Source organism: Alternaria ventricosa (assembly GCF_023758065.1).
Source record: "Alternaria ventricosa strain BMP 2768 chromosome Unknown scaffold_19, whole genome shotgun sequence".
Classification (NCBI taxonomy): Eukaryota; Fungi; Ascomycota; class Dothideomycetes; order Pleosporales; family Pleosporaceae; genus Alternaria; species Alternaria ventricosa.
The window spans coordinates 389,358-407,296 of record NW_026055699.1 but is presented as its reverse complement, the minus strand read 5'-3'; the positions used below and the strand labels follow the sequence as shown (position 1 = coordinate 407,296).

The 17,939-nt window shown below is 53.2% G+C and overlaps 4 protein-coding genes across 4 annotated transcripts; all 4 read left to right on the top strand.

Annotated features, from left to right (window-relative positions):
• Window positions 1–2,055: 2,055 nt before the first annotated feature.
• On the top strand, window positions 2,056–2,945 carry J4E93_009073 (uncharacterized protein; the record flags this gene model as incomplete). Its single annotated transcript, XM_049346967.1, has 2 exons — window positions 2,056–2,610; window positions 2,697–2,945. The coding sequence occupies 2 exons, from the start codon at window positions 2,056–2,058 to the stop codon at window positions 2,943–2,945; spliced, it is 804 nt and encodes a 267-aa protein (XP_049195922.1).
• A 7,958-nt stretch (window positions 2,946–10,903) lies between these two features.
• J4E93_009072 (uncharacterized protein) lies at window positions 10,904–11,572 on the top strand (the record flags this gene model as incomplete). The annotated part of the gene is made up of 1 exon (XM_049346966.1): window positions 10,904–11,572. One exon carries the CDS (start codon window positions 10,904–10,906, stop codon window positions 11,570–11,572), a length of 669 nt encoding a protein of 222 aa, XP_049195921.1.
• Window positions 11,573–12,821: 1,249 nt separating this feature from the next.
• J4E93_009071 (uncharacterized protein) lies at window positions 12,822–13,405 on the top strand (the record flags this gene model as incomplete). The annotated part of the gene is made up of 3 exons (XM_049346965.1): window positions 12,822–13,027; window positions 13,085–13,224; window positions 13,278–13,405. 3 exons carry the CDS (start codon window positions 12,822–12,824, stop codon window positions 13,403–13,405), a joined length of 474 nt encoding a protein of 157 aa, XP_049195920.1.
• Window positions 13,406–14,303: 898 nt separating this feature from the next.
• On the top strand, window positions 14,304–17,511 carry J4E93_009070 (uncharacterized protein; the record flags this gene model as incomplete). The annotated part of the gene is made up of 4 exons (XM_049346964.1): window positions 14,304–14,820; window positions 14,876–15,220; window positions 15,852–16,016; window positions 16,139–17,511. 4 exons carry the CDS (start codon window positions 14,304–14,306, stop codon window positions 17,509–17,511), a joined length of 2,400 nt encoding a protein of 799 aa, XP_049195919.1.
• Between the last annotated feature and the right edge of the window lie 428 nt (window positions 17,512–17,939).

Here is a 17,939-nt window from a genome sequence, read left to right as displayed (position 1 = left end):
CCTCGAGCCGGGGAGCGCGTCTGTCGTGAAGTCGTCACGTGAGAGCGGGTGGTGGTGAGGGCGCGCCAGGAGGATGCGGTTGCCTCTTCGGCGAGCGCATCCGTCGTGGCGCACATAGGGCGACCGTGTAGGCAGCGGCACGACGCACTGGACTCGCGATGCCTCATCTCGCCCATGCAGTCGAGAGATGACCTGTATGCGAGGCTTGCGGGCCAGAAGATCGCGGCCGGCTGCGATTCGACGTCGACGCTAAAATCGGGAACTCGCTACTCAGGCGAGCCCGCTGTCGTCCTCGCTTGCTCCTTCTCCCCACAACGCCTCACGCATTCGCCCTCCTCAAACACCTGGCTGCTGTCTCAGGTATACTTTCTAATTGCCACCAGCACTCCGTACACCCGCTGCGTCTGCAGCATGCCGAAGTGCGTCATCCAATGCGGGCGTCGGGATATTTCTGTGGCTGGTAGATCCCAACTCATGGGGGGTGACGAAGCGCATATAGGGCAGGGTCTGACTCTATACCTTGAAACGGCCCACGCATGAGCCAATCTGAGGCCGTCATGCCTATGCGTTAGAGAACCATGACCGAGAGCCCTGCCATCGCTCGGTCCCACTGCTTACAGGCGGGTGCTACGGCTGCGTAAATGCCGGCATCGACAGCTGTCCTGCCCTGATCCGAGTACCGCTTCTTCGCCAGCAACATCATGCTTCATGGGGCCCTGAGCCCGGGTAAGGCTCTTCCAGGCATGAAGTGCCGTCGACTGAGGCACCGGGCGTGTATGCCATTGAGATGCCATGAAAAAATGCCATCATTGTCACAGCACCCCTCTGCCAGGCCGTTTGGAAGCACTCGCCTCCGAGCATGACCCGAGCACCTCTCCCGCGCTCCTGGCTCCGCCGTGTCTGGTAGACTGTGTCTCATCAATCTGGCAGACGGCGCTCGCTCGTGGCGCTGCCTCTTCGGGGAATCGCCTCGAGCCCCTGCCGTGTTGCTAGCCGGTTCAGAACGTCTTCAATGCACATCTCCTGGCCACCACGCTGCGCCAGGATCCCTCCTGCAGCGCCTGCAACGGCGTTGGAGATCTTTCTGGCGGCATTCTAGAAATAAACGACGATGGCATGGACCGCGCACGCCCCGGGCCCCACCGACCCTCGCAAGCCGGGCACAGTACCTCATGCCCATCTCATTTTGCATCAGCAGCCACTCACGACCCACGTCTGCGAGCATTGTACTCGTCCAGATCGCATGCCGGGGGTCCCCTCCTTGTCATTGATCACCGCATTATGCTTGACGTAGAATCAGTTCCTGGGCCTTCCCTACTAAGCTCATTTCGTGCTCCTCAGGAACAGAGCGTCTCGTGGGGACGACCCATTGCTGTACATGCTTGGATCCTGTGTCCGTGTGGCAATCGCACAAGACGGACCGGGCTTTTGAAGGGACCTACTGCCCGAGATTTTTAATGCCTTCTCCCATCAGGCAGGAATCTTATATTCCACGAGCATCCCCAGCCATACGTACTTTTAGTTTGTTCCCTACAAGGCTACAACCTATATTCGACAACCCAGACGCTTAACACACGCGATAAGACCTCGACCGATGGCGCGTTCCCCTAGGCCTTTCTTGCTCCAACATTTGTCAATATAACAAAATTCGAAATACCCAAACGCGTGCGATACAGCCATCGCAACTCCGAACACCAACTCAAACCAGGCATCCTTTTTCTGGCTCAGGTCTCACTGCGGCGGCCTGCCAGAGCAACCTAGCTCTGGTAGTCTCCATGCGTGATCGCAACACTGGCGAGTCCCTATCGAGGCGCTTTCCTCGACTACAGCGTACCAGGCGAAGCCGGGGAAGAACATCACATACCGACCTCAAACGTCGAACATCAAAATGTCCTCCATTCCCATACCGGATTGCCTCCGGGATACCACCCTCACTCCTTCCTGCAGCCACACCAGTCTCAAACGCTGCAACATGCCGGCGCCGGCCACCACCCTACCTACACAGACATCGACACACATTCATTACATCAACCCCATCTTTTGCGCCATCACTCCATGTCGCAGCACTCGCCATCTTCCTACAACGTGGGCTACCCACCGCCGCCCCAGCAGACCGCCGGACGCAAGCGCAGCCACCAGGACGACTTGCAGCACGAACTGCCTCCGAGCTTAGAGCAGCAGCTCAATCCCTACGCACAAGCAACGGGAAGCGTCTCACTACAACACGCGACCCAGGGTTACTCCCTTCAACAGTATCCGCCGCCCGCTCCACAGTCCTCTTTACCTCCCACACATCACCACCATCTGCCAAATACTCATCGCAGTAAGAGACATCACCCGATGGAGGGCCAACCTCCCTCTCCCGCTCAACACCATGGCCCTCCTAGCGTAGTCGGTCAAGAAGGGATGCCCCCGCCAGCGCAACGACCCCGCGGCCCGAAGCTCAAGTTCACGCCCGAGGACGACCAGCTACTCGTCGACCTCAAAGAGAAGAAAAACCTCACCTGGAAGCAAATCGCCGACTTCTTCCCTGGCCGCAGTTCTGGCACACTTCAAGTGCGGTATTGCACGAAGCTCAAAGCAAAGACCACTGTCTGGACGGATGAGATGGTAAGTCGCAACCCTAGTCATGAAACGCGCGACGTCGTGCATCGCATCCACAATCTCCGACATGCTAACCATAACCGGCAATACAGGTGGTAAAGCTTCGCAACGCCATGCAGGAGTACGAGAACGACCGATGGCGCATCATTTCCTCGAAGGTTGGCAGTGGCTTCTCGCCCACCGCGTGCAAGGACAAGGCCGAGCAACTTGAGGCTGTGGAGTTGGCTGCGCAGGAAGAGGAGGAGGAGGAATCACAACATCGACAACATCAACACCAGGGTGCTTACTCCTCGTCTCAGATGGCAGCTGGTCCCAGCGATCCCGGCGCAAGTTACCAATGACTGGCCGACTCTAACTGCGATGGGCTGGCTGGCCAGTTCGAGGGCTTGCGTGCATGGTGAGAACAAAAATATGAACAACAAGCATGCGCGTATGCGGATGGGGGGCAGTGTTGCGGGGTTTGTGCTGGACACAAACCTGCCTCTCTGTGGTCGATTTCGGCATTTGCAATACTCTTCTGGGGCACACACCAGCCTCCTAATCACTAAACACATTTCCTTTACGACGTACCACGATTTGGGCCAACGGTATACCCTTCCTCTCCCAATACACACTCCTTTACAAATTACCTGCATACTTTGGATACTACGAACGATTATTCCTTCGACGCGCGACACATTCCAAGCGAGTCCAGCATTGCGGTGGCGTTGGGAAAGAGACGGCTCGGGCTGGTATCACATCATCCAGGGAGCTGTTGGAGGTTTGAGTTGACATGGACGGCATTGAGAAAGAGTCGGCCAGCGTTCTGGATACACAACAAGGGTGTAGGGAGTGAAAGAGAAGGAAACGATACCCAGGCAGAGTCGGAGGGGGCGCATTCTCATTGGTCTTTGCTTTACTCGTCACTACATCTTTTCCTTTGTACATCACTGGCGGTCTCGTCATATGCTTTTGCTTATTAACATCCACGCATTGCATCTATTCTCTTCTATACATAATCGTTGCTTCTTCTCGCGCGATACAACCTTGCCAGACATCTCCTTCACACTCTGCATGTCTTACTAGACTACGGTCTTCGAGCCAATAATTGCATATGGCGCTTGGTTCTCAGAATACCCATTTGTAATCCGTGGCCCTCATTCATCTCCTACGTCCATCTCTCAAGGCATGACACCCGTCATCTAATGTCAAATATCTGTACCCGGGTCTTCCATCGCAACTTCGATACGCGATATGCGATCGCATGTAAATCATAACCCGCACTTACTATCATAATTTGGAATGCTATTATGCGCATCATGTTCGCTGATGACCGTGTGTCAATGCCGGGGTTGTGGCTTGTGTCTCAACCACAACTATGGGTTTCAGATGCAGCAGTTTGAGATGCGCATCTGAGACGAATATGGCCGCGAAGATGAGATCAGATGCTTAAGCTTCATGTTACATGTCGATATTATCATGAGATCTGGATGCGCATGGCATGATGCTTTACAGGTGGCGGTGGTGTCATCGGAGTTGCGGCCGGTCGCGGATGCAACAAGTCAAACTTCATGCTGGTATAGTATCTGCATCATGCGAATGTGAGCTACAACTACGAGCTTGAAAGAATGGAATTCCAAATCATCGCGTTGACACTCTTTCAGCAACCAGATCAAAGTGTATTCAAGCAAGCAGCGCATCCCTATCCAAACGCCATGCCTCAAGACCCAGCTCAATGCCTAGTCCACAACCAACACCACTACGTCCCCAACTACCGTTTTCCAAATACCTCCCATCCCTTCCCCACGCCGCTTCCCAGCCGTCTCGAACTAATGACACCAAGGCATTATCACCCATTACCAAGATACACATGAGCCCTCGCCAACCGATCATACTTTCGATATTAAGAAAGCGCGGGCTGACCATGCCGCATGCGGGAAGGGGACAAACCTTGTTCATAATATCCGGGTTAGTGATATAGTACATTGTTCCCGCACACACCTCGCTACTGTTGCGCCAAATGGCGTCCTTTGGTCAAAAGTAGGATATGCAGAGCGGATGCGGGCGCGGGAGGCGAAGAAGGCGCGGTTGTTTGTTTTGGAGAATGATGAATGCGACGCGAACTGGACGTTGGTCACACCGGTTTGATAGACAAAACCAGCTATAGCACCCTATAAAACGTGCGCCTAGCTTCGCGACTATTGCCTACTAGTCTACGGAGCAAGAAGAAAGAAAAAGTCTTCAAGTTGGGCGTTCACGATATGCGCTGGTTTGCATCCGACTCGTCCAAATCCCGAGCCAGTAGTGACGGTTTGTGCAGCACGATCCGACGAACCCTGTCGTAAGATTCCCTCTTGAGCACCCAGCTCGTCGTTTACTGGCCCGTACCAAGACGACCCTGGTCCTTAGCAGCCAGCTCGGGTGTGGCCACACGCACGCAACGAGCATGCCGCGGCAGGCATATGCTGGATTGGGGTTGAACCGGGGCGAGAGGGAAGTTTTGCTGACCCTGTGCAGGACGATCTCTTGCCAAAGACATACACCCGATGGGCTGATGATGATGATTATGATGATGAAGCTTTTTCCGACGTGACCACTGCCATGGGCGCAGGCACACATGTCTCTCGCTTACACTTTCCATGGACCCTGACCGTGCGATCCCTTGCTTGTTGCGCCTATGCCGCACACCCCATGGTGGTGGATGCTCCCTTTCTGCTCATCAGCTGTGCCGTAGCAGTAGCGATCTCCTTCTTACGTGTACTCCGCTTTCTTTCGGGAGCTAGCTACTGTTGATCTAACCGACGAACGCAGAGGGTGGAGGTCACGAACGGAATACGCCGAAGGCGAAAGCGGAAGAGAAGCATCAAGGATCGACACGCCGCTGCAGTGGATATTGGGAAGCCTCACGTTGTGCCTTTTTGCTGGTAACGGCATCCTCGTCGGCCATGTGGCAGTGGCAAGAAAGCCGTTTCATGTTTACATGTTGAGGTGGCGATTGCTATGTTTACCATTTGATGATGGATAACGAAGTAATTGCGAGGCGTAAAGCGGAGATCGTGTACTCGTGATCGACGAGGTCCTGTGCTACCGAGAGACATCGCTTAGAGATGCATCGCGGGTGTAGGCTTCATCGGGATGTGGGGAGAACGATAGAGTCACGGCAGGTACTCCGGAGTAGGTGGAGGCCGTTGGGTGGAGGCCCAATTTGGCAATGACTTCGCTTATCCGCGGCCATCGATCTCATGAAAGCTGAATTCGCTAGTCATGCTCATCGTGCAGAGAGGCGTCTCAACAGATCGAGGGCACTGACGCGTGAGGCCCAAGTATACTTGCTGATGTGGGGAGGTTTACTGCGCCCAACGCTGCTACACACATATGGGCAGCATCCTTTCCTTCGAAGACCATCGGAGACTACGTCATCCCCATCGTAACGTGCTTCTCGCGATACTTGAACAGTCAATGAACTTGTGTTTCAATATTCACAAGATTCACCGAGGTTTACCCATAAGTGATGCCTGACCGGTCACCTCCAAGCGTCAATGTATGCATCGCACCACCGCGGCGGCGATTGACAACAAGGGCTTGCTAGCTCGGTGCCTTGCTGCGCGATGCTGCACCGGCGCTGTGAACACCTGCATGTGCGCAGTACCCTGTCAATCGGTGAAGGAATATATCGAACGGGCGCGAGTAATACTCCGGCGCAGTGAGCGTTGTACCGTGCCGTCGCCGCATCCCGCCTTTTCGGTGCACTGTCAGAGAGGCAAGAGGCAACAATCCAGGAGCCCGGTAGATGGTCGGCCGGTTTCGAAGCAACCGGCTTTTCTTGCTGCTTCTGTGTGTCGCATACGATATTGTGCACCGCACAGCTGTCAAGTGTTGATGACGCGCCAAAGGCTGTAGCCCACAACATAGCGCGATGCGTGTGCCAGCTCCGCCGCCAACGGCCCGCAAATCTATTGGACGATTGTGAAAAATAGAAAGTGGAGTCGTAGCCAATAGTGTCGCCGAAAGTTGCTTCTTTTCGGGTCGCCCGTGAGGCGAGGTACATAGGCTATATGCGGAGCTGATATAGCTCCGCTTCCCACAACGGCAGAGCATGGTATCTGCGCAAACGCTTGGCAAATTTCGCAAGACCCATGGAAGATGCCGTGCGTATCTTTGTACGTAAGCGAGCGCGGATGTTGTTAAACTTCCGCAAGATAACCGTGAAGGTGAAATCACATGATCAGTGGCATCGTGAGTGTAACTACCATCGCAATATGACACTGCAAGGCGCTTTTGACTAATAACACCAGCGATTGATGTACCTTGCATTGCGGATTTTCGTCTTATCGCCGTTTTCAGTGGCATCAGCTATCCATTGTTGTCCACCTTTAGCGTTGCTCGCGTATGCTTAATGACAGTGAATTCCCAAGGACACAGCGACAGAGATAGCTTCTTAACCAGTCGATGTGGCATCGTTACTTCGTGCATGAGGCGTGTCGTCGCTGGTTTTACCCGATACGTGATCTAGATCACAGCATGGTTTGGCAGCCCGGATGACGCTGAGTGACAACGAAGGGTTACAGTCCGGCGGATGTCGACGCCGCATACATGGAGGTCGGTTGGAACAAGTCATGACAGTCTCGCTTACAAATGTTTTGAACAGACATCTCGCAGCTTTCTGGGTAGGTTCCATGAGTACCAGGGAGGAAAGAAGCTAGACCGGTGCCTCAAGACGAGTTGTTGCTTGTCGCTGCGAAAAGGGGCAGCATCGTGTTCTCTCCTGGGTCTTCCAAATTCCCGGCCAAAGAAGCGAGTGCCAGAGCAAATCTAAGTTTTCGTCAAGGCGAACCACTTCGCCAGCCAAGGACATCTCACTGCCACGCCCTCACCCGGAGAAGCTCGCGGCTGGTCATCAAGGGCGCGTGGGTACGCTGTAAGGGTCCACGCTGACTGGGTTCAGGATGATCGGATGCGTGTACTAGCAGACAGCGGCGTCGTGGCAGTGACGTGACGCTATTCGAGGGTACCCACCTACACTGCAGCAGCGCCGTGCCAGCAGTCAAGCCGCGGAGACACTCGCTCAGCGTCTCTTGTTCCCTATGGCACATCCGACGGCAATGAAGACCATCGCTGAGCAAACGCGCGTCCGGGATGGCCGAGACATCACTCACCGGAGGCAAGCTGCGGACCTGATCTGGTAGCGAGCGATCCAACACACTCGCCATCCAGTTCAGGCCTGGTCGATAGTGACCCAACGCTGACGATAGCACAATCACGATGCGCTGTCATATATTATTCGCCGCGCAATAAGACAGCGGCTATAGCCAGGTGGACATTGCCGTGCACGCGCTGTTGGCTGAGAGACTTAGTGATGGGGGTGCTATTGGCAGCGCTCGCTTCCCGTGCCAAAGTCCCAACGGTGTTGGGCTTGCGACGAATCTCCCGAATTGATCGGCACTGTTGTGCATGTTGTCCTTGATGCGCTTCTTACAACGTAGACCTGGGTTCCGGGGACAGCAATGAGGGCCTCTTGATCCTTCAGGGCATCGACCATGCTGACAAAACTTCGCCCCGTTCGACATCCTCTTGCTCGACTTTGGTTGTGCTCCTTCTTCCTTCTCTTCGTGGCCCAGCGCTGGCTGGTGTGATCGCTACCAAGAACATTCAGCCGGCTGATGGCTGCCAGAGTGGTTCAAGCGGCTCCACTGCGATCCGCGCCTCTGGTGGTATAGCCATGGTGTCGACCAACGGCTGGTGGTCGGCGCCGGGAGGCGAATAGGTTCTGCCATGCCTGCTGTTAGTATAATCCGCCGTTGCCGTGATGCACTGAACAACAGTTCGGATCGGCTTCGCTGCTCACTCTAGGCGCAAGTTCAACCCCGTCGGTTAGACGTAGCCCCAACTTCTTCGCTCTTTTCCTTGAGTAGATGAAGCAACTCAGCAGGACTTGTGCGAGACTTCGCTGCCCAGTGTTCAGCTCTTGCCATAAATTATCATGGGCCGACCTTGATGCCTGAGACATCAGGCCAAACGATGGCGTGTTTCAGAAGCGGTACTGCCGGCCGATGCTGCCTCCGGAGTAAGCACCCGCATCGCCTCGTCCTCTACCCAGATACCATGTACTTTCCAGTCGCGAACTTCACCTAATTGACAAACCTTCCAGGTGCATAGCGCTGCGTTGTGCAAAGCTATGCGAAGAAGCTTCTGGGATGTCATTTGGTGATGTTTTGTCTTTCCAAAATGTCCAGCTTGATCCGAGTCATCTCCGGACAATGTCCGTGCTTCGCATGACGTAAGAGCGGGCATCCCCAGCCACTTTCTTCCATCATCACGTTGAGGAGCTTTCTTTATACGTGCGCTTGCATTTGACTATAGTCCTCGATGTTGCTATGGCTTTCTCCACACATTGAGTATATCCACAACATTCTTTTAGAATCGAGTACTGGTCTGTTCCTTGGTCAGCGGACCGATATCACGGTGTCCTCCAGATCAATGTCCAATCTCTACAGACGCGTCGCGACTTCAGAGGACTTGACAACTCACGTAAAGAAACTAGCGATTGCCTACAGTTGACTTGCTATCCTGAATTATTGAGCCTGAGTCTCAACATAGCCATCACGAACGGCGAATAGTATCCGTATGTATCTCATTGCTTCACCTTATCTCATCGCGACATTTTGCTAGCTTCCTTAACGTGGCATCTTTTCCGAAGAACCGAACTTTTGAATATGCTTCAAGGCGTCATGTTCACCATCGAGTCAACGCTACCTCTATCTCCTGAAACCTGTTCATCTAGCCACAAATTCCGTCTTTCTGTATCTTCATTTCACTATTAGGTAAGTGCCATAGTAATCTCAGCATCCGCTCAACTTTCCTTCATCAATGTCACCAAGACGGTCTTTCTCTTTGTAAGCTGTGCGGCAAGGGCGAACGGGATGGGCCGCAAAGGCAAGAAGGCCTTGCTCAGGCTGTTGCCAACAAGAAAGCAGTCATGTTGCAGTAGCGCTCGACTCTTGCGACGACAAGCGCAATGCTGAGTCGGTGAGTCTGATGGAAGGAGTGGCTGCACACCGCCAGCGTGTACACTACCGGCATCGGCTATGATCAGCGCGGTACAATAGCAGACAGAAGAAGACAGGAAGAGGCGGTCGGTCCTTACCTGCGGGGTTCATGAGGATACAAACTGTAAAGGTTGCTGGACCCACTGCGCTGCTCCAATCATTGCGATGCCATATCAAGACCCTTATCTTGTGACCTTATCTCTCGGCGCGTTTCTACCACCTTCTATAGCCGAACATCCTCACAAAACACATACTCTGGCACACAACGAGTCCGAAAGAAATACGATACCCAAATCTGCATTCAAGACAGTAACCGACCCCGCGCGATGGACCACCATCATCACCAGCCGATATGGCCTTTAGTGGAAGGCGCTTTCGATTATACGATGAACCTGGCAAGCGAGCTCTGGACGATGATTTGGAGACCGGCCGAGCAGCCGCGCACGCAGCCTATGAGCGCGGTGGCTGCACAGAGCTCACAGACTGAGGTCGCGAGGGTGGGTAGTAGCTTGCGCGCGAAGAAGTCCGGAGATATCGCGAAAGCTTGCGCAGCTGCGCAGAGAGAAGTTGGGCGATGATCAATTCATGCAAACGTGCTTGGAGAAAGATACATCTCTGGTAACGTTGAGCACCTATTCGACCAGGTGAGAAGCTAATGCGAATACCAGCGAAGATTTGGCATCCCTGCTGCCGTCACGCCAACGACCAGAGCTGGCTGAGGATAACCGCGAGCCGAAGGTGAGTGACCATGTAGTTTAGAGCGGTTGATGACTGATGCGCTAATCACCTTGCCAGTATTAAGGTCATCGAAGTCGACGTCCTATGCGAGTGCAAACTGGGTAGCCCAGCCAGGCGCAAAGGGCACTTGCGCACAATGAGAATTTGGACGGCGGCCTTCATTGCCGTGTCTGGAGCACGGATGCCATAGCACTAGATGTGTATGTATTCGAGAGAGGAGATTGGCTGTGCAACAGAAAACATTGCCCCTCTTGTCGAGTAGAACCAATGTATGCCGAGTTGCTCGACCTTTTCGCTATATCTCCGGCAGAACTGCCCAAGAACCGTGGTTCAAGAACTATGCGGCGAAAGTATATGTGACTCTTCGCTTCGGCGCACACAACTATCTTCCACACCATCTCCCACAACCATTTCCCACAACCTTCTCCCACAACTATCATCCAGAACCATCATCCACGACCATCTCCTACAACAAAGTCGCCCGACGTTGCAGCCTACGCGCAGTTCATCTTGCGGAATCAACCGCTACCCCCACAATGTCTGATCAAGACCGATATGATGCCTTGACCGGCGCCCTGCAAAAGTCAATCATCATTTCCGGCTTCGCCAACTGGAATGCAGTCGTACAAGCGACCGGCCAACTCCTCGCAGACATCAACGCCATAGAGACAAAATACACAGCAGCACACCCAGAATCCACACCCGAGATTTCCAAGATCAAGGATCTTCAGAAACGAATTCGCGAAAACAAGAACGACGCCCTCCGAAGCGTACGTAACGAAGCCGATTTCTCGCCAAGACTACTCGAAGCTCATCGCTTTGCTGCGTACTACAATTCCCCGGAAGCGTTTCTGGAAAAGAACAAGAACTTATGTGGATTCAAAGAACGCGCTACGGACAGCAAGGAGAACCTCGCTTCAGCACTAAAGCTGGGTATACACATGAAGGAATTCGACATTGCTGTAGTGGAGAAGTTCCCGAAGTTGTGCGAGGAGTACCAAATCCTCAGTGCCCGTTTGAGTGGCCAGTCGCAAGAAGAAGCCCAGCCTAAGGAGTCTGGCATGCTTGAGGAGCACCCCTCCTCTCGAAAAAGAAAAGTATCTTCAACGCAAGAGCTTGAGGAGCACCCCGTTCCTATCTGCGCAAAGAAGATATCTCTCAAGGAAAAATATTTACAGCGTGTTCGTGACGCTCGCGCGATTTGAGATGCGCTCGGCGCCATATGCCGTTTTGGACGCGCATCTTTGGATTGGGTATATCACTGGGTAGCATTACACAGCCGAGCTTTAACGGACTACGCGGTGGTCTACAATTTGGTTACAGGCTGATATGTTTCGGAATGCCCGAATGTTATGACTAAAAAGACGTGTAGTAGTTCTTATGTATCTCGAAATCTATGTCTCCGAACCGTCTATTTCCTGCACCGCGACTAGTGACTCGGCACGGCGGCTGTGTGCTTGCGCATGGAGTTCACTCTTCCCATTCTGCTATCAATCTTGTGACTGATGCCCCAGAGCCCTCGAGGGTAGTAACCCGGTCGGTCGAACCTCCTCGACACCCTGAATGATAGCAAGGAGCCGTGCTCGCTCTTGTTCAAGAGTCCAAGAGCCTCGATAATAATTGGAGTCAAGTATGCGGATCACATATTCGAGCTCGTGATCTGCAAGTACGGCCGGTCAGCTTCGCACTTTTCGATAGCCTACGCCATAGCTCGTACTTACGCCGCATGGTGTCAATGCATTCCAAAGTGTCGGGAAAACCACGAATCGGCTCGTTTGTCCTCGGATGGTGGAGAGATAGTAGAGTCGTCTGTCGGTTGGCTTGAGCATTATAGACTGTCGCGTCTGTGTTGTGCTCCCTATCAAGTTCCAGTATGACGATAAAGCATAGCGTTATGCGCACTTACCTCGCTTTCCTGACCAACAAGTCTCTGTGCACAGCAGACAGCATGCGACTTTCGGCATCCATAGAAGCCCGAAGACGCAACACATTGTCATGGAGACCTGCAACTGTCCTTTCCAGGGAGACAAGGCGTTGCTCGATGTTCTTGATCTCGGTGCGGACAGCAGCGAACTCCATACTAGCTGTCAAAGGGATGATGGAAATGGCATGCAACTGACCGACTGTGGAGTGTAGCTGCGACTCGAGAAAGGCGAGCTCAGCTCGTCTGTTGCGCATGTTGAAGTTGGTATACAAGAGCAGATGATGTTGGAAAGACCCTCCGATGGATCTTTGGTCGACGTGAGGTAATGATTATGAGGGGATCGAGAGCTTGAACCACCCAAGAGCCACGACGAGGGAGTGCGCGCAATATTGAATATTCTGGAATGCCCGCGAATACCCTTTCGCAGATGCACAGACGTTGCGATTTGCTGTTAAAGGCTGATCGACCCCTCGGTGACTAGAGACCACTTCGAACTCGCCCATCGAATACGTCAACATACCGCTGCCATCATGCAGAACAACCCCTACGATATCGCATTGCAGCTTGAGACAACTGCTGCCCAAATCCGAAGCATCTCAACCCTCCCAGAGGCTCAACGCGACGGAGCCGTCAAGGACGCCTTACAATATCTTCGGGTGCAAGTCTTGGATTTAGACGAAAAGGTACATCGACTGGATGTCAGACACGCCGCTCTCAACAAGCAAGTTCAGGCACAGTAAGTGATGTTGGGGGATTCAGATCAGAGAAAGACATACTGATGAGCATATGATAGTATCTGGAACACTGCGATGCGCCGATATCACAGTACATACAAATATCCGGACATGAGAATGGGTCACATGCGCAACATCCAGACAAATGAGCCCATCATCGACTTCCCATTACAAGCAAGAGACTTCCGCAGTCTGGATTGTATGTATTCCCCTGAATTGAACATGTTATCACGCTGATCAAGATTGACGTAGCCTCTGAGTGTGACCGTATTGCAATCGCGTTGGGGAGGCGGGAAATGTTAGGCGAGATTGAAGAAAAGCAGCAAACAGTCATCCACTTGGTCGGACTCGATGCTGCCACCGTATACAACTGGGTCTAGTCGACATTTATGTAATAAGCTGTGATTATGCTGTAGACGTTGGGTAGAGCAATGTCGTGGTAGCTTTGGCGTGGGGAAAGAGGCTGGGTCGGCGGTACGCGCATCATAGTGACATGTTGATCATGTCGTTAGGATCCAGAGAGTAGGTCGACGTGTAATTCACGGTGTTTGAGTCGACTGAACTCCGAAGAAGCAAATGGCTGATGCAAATTTCTTGGAGTTGATGAGACGTGTCGGCAAGAGGGTGGTCGGATGACAGTCAGCCGCATCGCTGACGTAATTAGCGTATTCTACGCGTCATTTCCAGCCCGTCTCGCTCATGCACGCACCTCGGTTCTCAATACTACGGGCAGACCTCGCAAAATTCATTCTAACGGATGCAACCTTCAGCTTAATGGTACAACACCTGTTGCAACACTCCTCAACCGTGGATGAGATTTCCATACTTTCCGGGCGCTGATCAACGCGCGCCTGGAATGGGCGCGTTGAGCTTCCCGAGGTCACGCGTCACCGACACGGCGCATTTCACACAGATCACGTACGGCCGATAGTCATGACCTGAGTCTTGTTCAGATATCCTAGACTTATAGGTCTCCTGCTTCCAGAGAAACGAGATGTGAGCCACCTTACAAACACACATCGCGCACTCACTACTGTTACCATGGTTATGTATCGATGCGTTCCAAGGTTACTACCTCAGAAGCCTCCGGCAGATTAGCGTTGCAATGTACCCAACGATTCTAAGGTAGAGATCGGAGTCACTGCAATTTGATCAATGCGATGTGCGCGGATACGTCAATCTCATATGAGTCATCTCAAACCATGTAAGGCGTCCACTCAGTATACCTAGGTGCATTGCTCAAAGGCTTCACTATGCATCAACGGCATACCCAACACCATGAAGAGTGACGCATCTTCCACAGCGGAAAGTAGTTCCCATACCGAGGAAATGGCGACTGCGCTCGGGGCAATCAACCCCAACCCGCCCCGAAACCCCCAGACTTCATCATCTACCAAATCGAAGGCGACATCAGCACTTCGAGCGAAGCAAGAGATGCGCAAGTTCCGCGGGATGTCGACCCCCGATCCGGCGCTTGACATCGGCATGGACGAGTTCACATCCTTCACAGAGTACCTGCGATCATCGAAACGCGTTCTAGCCCTCGTGGGTGCTGGTTTGTCGGTTGCTTCGGGGCTTTCGACATTTCGCAACGATGATAGAAGATGGAGAGGTATAGAGCCTCAGGAGCTTTCGAATATCGAGGCCCTGGCGCAAGACCCGGTCAAGGTATGGTGGTTCTTCAGCGATCGGATGAAGCGCGCACAAGAGGCAAAGCCAAACCGGGGGCACATCGCGCTCGCGAAACTCGCAAAGGAGAAGAGTGGATTCTTCGTAATTAATCAAAACATAGATGGTAAGCAGACCTCTCAAGGCTATGGCCCGGAAGAATGTCGACTAACACAATCTAGGCCTGTGTCAACGAGCGGGCATACCCAACGAGCAGATTGCACAAGCACACGGCACCCTGTTCGAGATGAAATGCAGCAAACACGCCTTAGACTCTACCGACCGTTGCGACTACAATACACCTGTCTCCTATCCTGCCACCCAGGCGCTCACGATCACATCTGATATCAGCGACGCGTCCGTCCCTCTGCCCCCTCTCGATCATACCCAGCTCCCTCATTGCCCACGGTGCGACAGCCTCATGCGACCGAGCGTCGTGCTCTTCGGCGAAAGCCTATCAAGCAACCTCACCGAGGCTATACACTCTTTCGTCTCTTCTGAACCTCTCGACCTGTTGCTGGTAATCGGTACGAGTGGCGTCGTGCTTCCGGCTGCGATGTACATACCCAAGGCTCGGAACGCTGGTGCGAGGGTCGCATATTTCAATATGGAAGAGTATTATGACGAGCCTGGATGCGTTTGGGTGGGCGACTGGATGTTCAAAGGTGATGCCGCGGTTATGGTCCCTGAGCTTCTAAAAGGGATCGTGGGAAATGTCGGAAGTGTGTGATAAGGAGTAAGTTGCCAATGCAGTTCTAGGTGAGACATCGTCAAGTGATATGGGCCCTCACTCGGAGAGGCTAGGTTGCTGAACAACGTATTGAACATGCCAACTCCTACATGGAAAAAGATTGAACAGGCCCGGAGCCTACATCAACGTTATGTCTCCTACTTTGCATTAGCCTGCAGACCTGTTCAGTTTTTCTCCCGGGTTGGCATGACACCGTAGCTGTTAATCTCACTTGGGGGTGGATAATGTGTTTGTTTGCTACTGGCGCACGTGCCATGTGCGACTGCCTACTTGGGCCACGCAGCTCTCCTGCTCTTACTCCGCAACGACGTCACCCGGGTACCTACCTGATGCAATTTGCACTCACTCCCGTTTTCCTCTTTCGCGTCCCTGCAATGCGGAAGTAAACCCAATCGCTAATCGAACAGTCGTACCTGAACCATCCTTTCGACGAGGCCAGACAGTGCAGGCGTGCTCTACTGCGATTGCGACTGCTTCAATACTCTCTGAAGTCCTGCAAGCATTCAAGAAGGCTTTGTGCGATGTCGTCAGTGCAGCAGACAGCGCAGCGCGTCTGGACGCTACCGCCGGCGGTATCAAATATCACTAATCCCCTCGCGGTCGCTCTGGCCCTGTACCCAATACAAGAAGTAAGGCATACGTCCCTGAGCCTCTCAATCTATGCGCCTGACTAATTCTGATCTGCAGGCCCTAGTCGCGTTCCTGATACCGGAGAGACTCGTCACTCTTACCCAGCTCTGCCAAACTGTTCATGGCCACATTCGCATGGACGATGCGAGCGCAAAAGCCAATCTTCTTTCCAAGACACTGTGCTCCGGATTCGGTTCGTTCGTCAGGATGTCTACTCATTGCCCCTGTCCAGCGAAGACATTCCATCCTGTGATGGTTTGCTCGAGAGGTGGATTTGGAACAGAGTCACACCCGTGTGTGGGATGTGGTGTCAACACTTGCGACGAGTGCCGCATCCATGTTTTCTACAACTTCATGACGGACGATGCGGGGCTCGATCAACGTCGATGGTGGGCAGGCTACTACTTCCTCAACCCCACGGCTGTTGCAATATATCCAGCTAGGAACTCTGATGGTAGCGCCTGGCATCTACCTGTCCAGGAGATGCTACCTCGCCATGACCAGGGCCGCGTGCACATTCCCCTCGACATCGGTGCTTTAGGCGATCCCGAGCCGATTGAGCCGATTCTCGATCTGGATTTGGGCACCCACCAGTTCATCAGTCCTCGTGGGCGTACACAATTCCCCTACTCTGGCAACAACATCGTCTCATTCCTCAACCTGACTGTCAACAAGCGCAAAGACCTCGCATGCCCTGCCTGTTACCTGGAACGCCAGAAACAAGGTGTGGCGCCTTGTTCTTGCACCCTACGAAAGCGCTTCCTAGACCGATGGTTGTGTATGCACTGCTACATCGAGGAGGTAAATGTTGATGAACAGTTGCGCTGCCATGTCGTAAAAGCAAGCGAGGTCGGTCAAGGCCACGTTCATGTGTGTGGTTGCGGAACGGAGTTCACACCAGACATCACGCCGAAAGTCATGTGCAACTGGTGCAAAGGCGAGATTGCAGAGCTTGACCAAGGCGCCGAGGATGATGCCACCAGTGAGAACGCCGAAGACAACAGCGAAGAAGAAGAGGAACTCGAGACCGGAGACGACGAGGAGGACCATTCGGCGGCTGACTTTGCGGGTCTGCCTCAGGACGAGTTTGGCTACGCTGAGAATCGCGACGGGTCTCTTTCGGTGTACGTGAACGGCGAGTGCATCCGCGGAGAACGTTTGGGACGAGCCATGATCCGTCAATGGAAGAGAATCCAGGGTGCGCACGTTGAATGCACTTGCTGTATTTGCGACGAGAAAGACTCTATGCATGCTCACGCGGGGGGTGAATCAGAAGACGAGTACGATGATGTTGAAGGCGAGGACGATGATGTTGAAGGACGGGGTGATGAAGACGGGGCAATGGAAGATGGCGACGATGACGATGACGAAGATCTACCGGATCTAGAAGACGTCGAGTCAGCTGCTGGTTTCGAAGATCCATGGGGACTGGACTAAGAGTCTACTGCACGCTTGTTCTGGTAGGATCACGCAGGGCACCACCGGTGAATGCATGAACCTAGTCCCGTTCGGCAAGATACATACATACCAAGATGATCGCCACATGCGATGTACATTTGCTTGTCGCGTCAAGTTGTAGAAATCCTCCCTCCGTGACCGCTTTTTCTTCGGAGATGTCTCTAGCCTGTTTACATACGTAGTACTAAATTAGAGAAGGCATTTCAGTCGATACGTCAAAGGCTGAGCCAGAGAAAGCTTCACGTCGTCTGTCAGTCGAACACCCAAATGACCAGGTGACGAAACTGTTGGTTCCTCCCCGCAGCGCGCACGACCACTTGCTCGAAGTGGACCCCTGAAGCTTGCCGTAGTGTCGTGGCGTGAAGCTTGGCACTGACACATGGACCAGAGCACTGTTCCTGATCGCT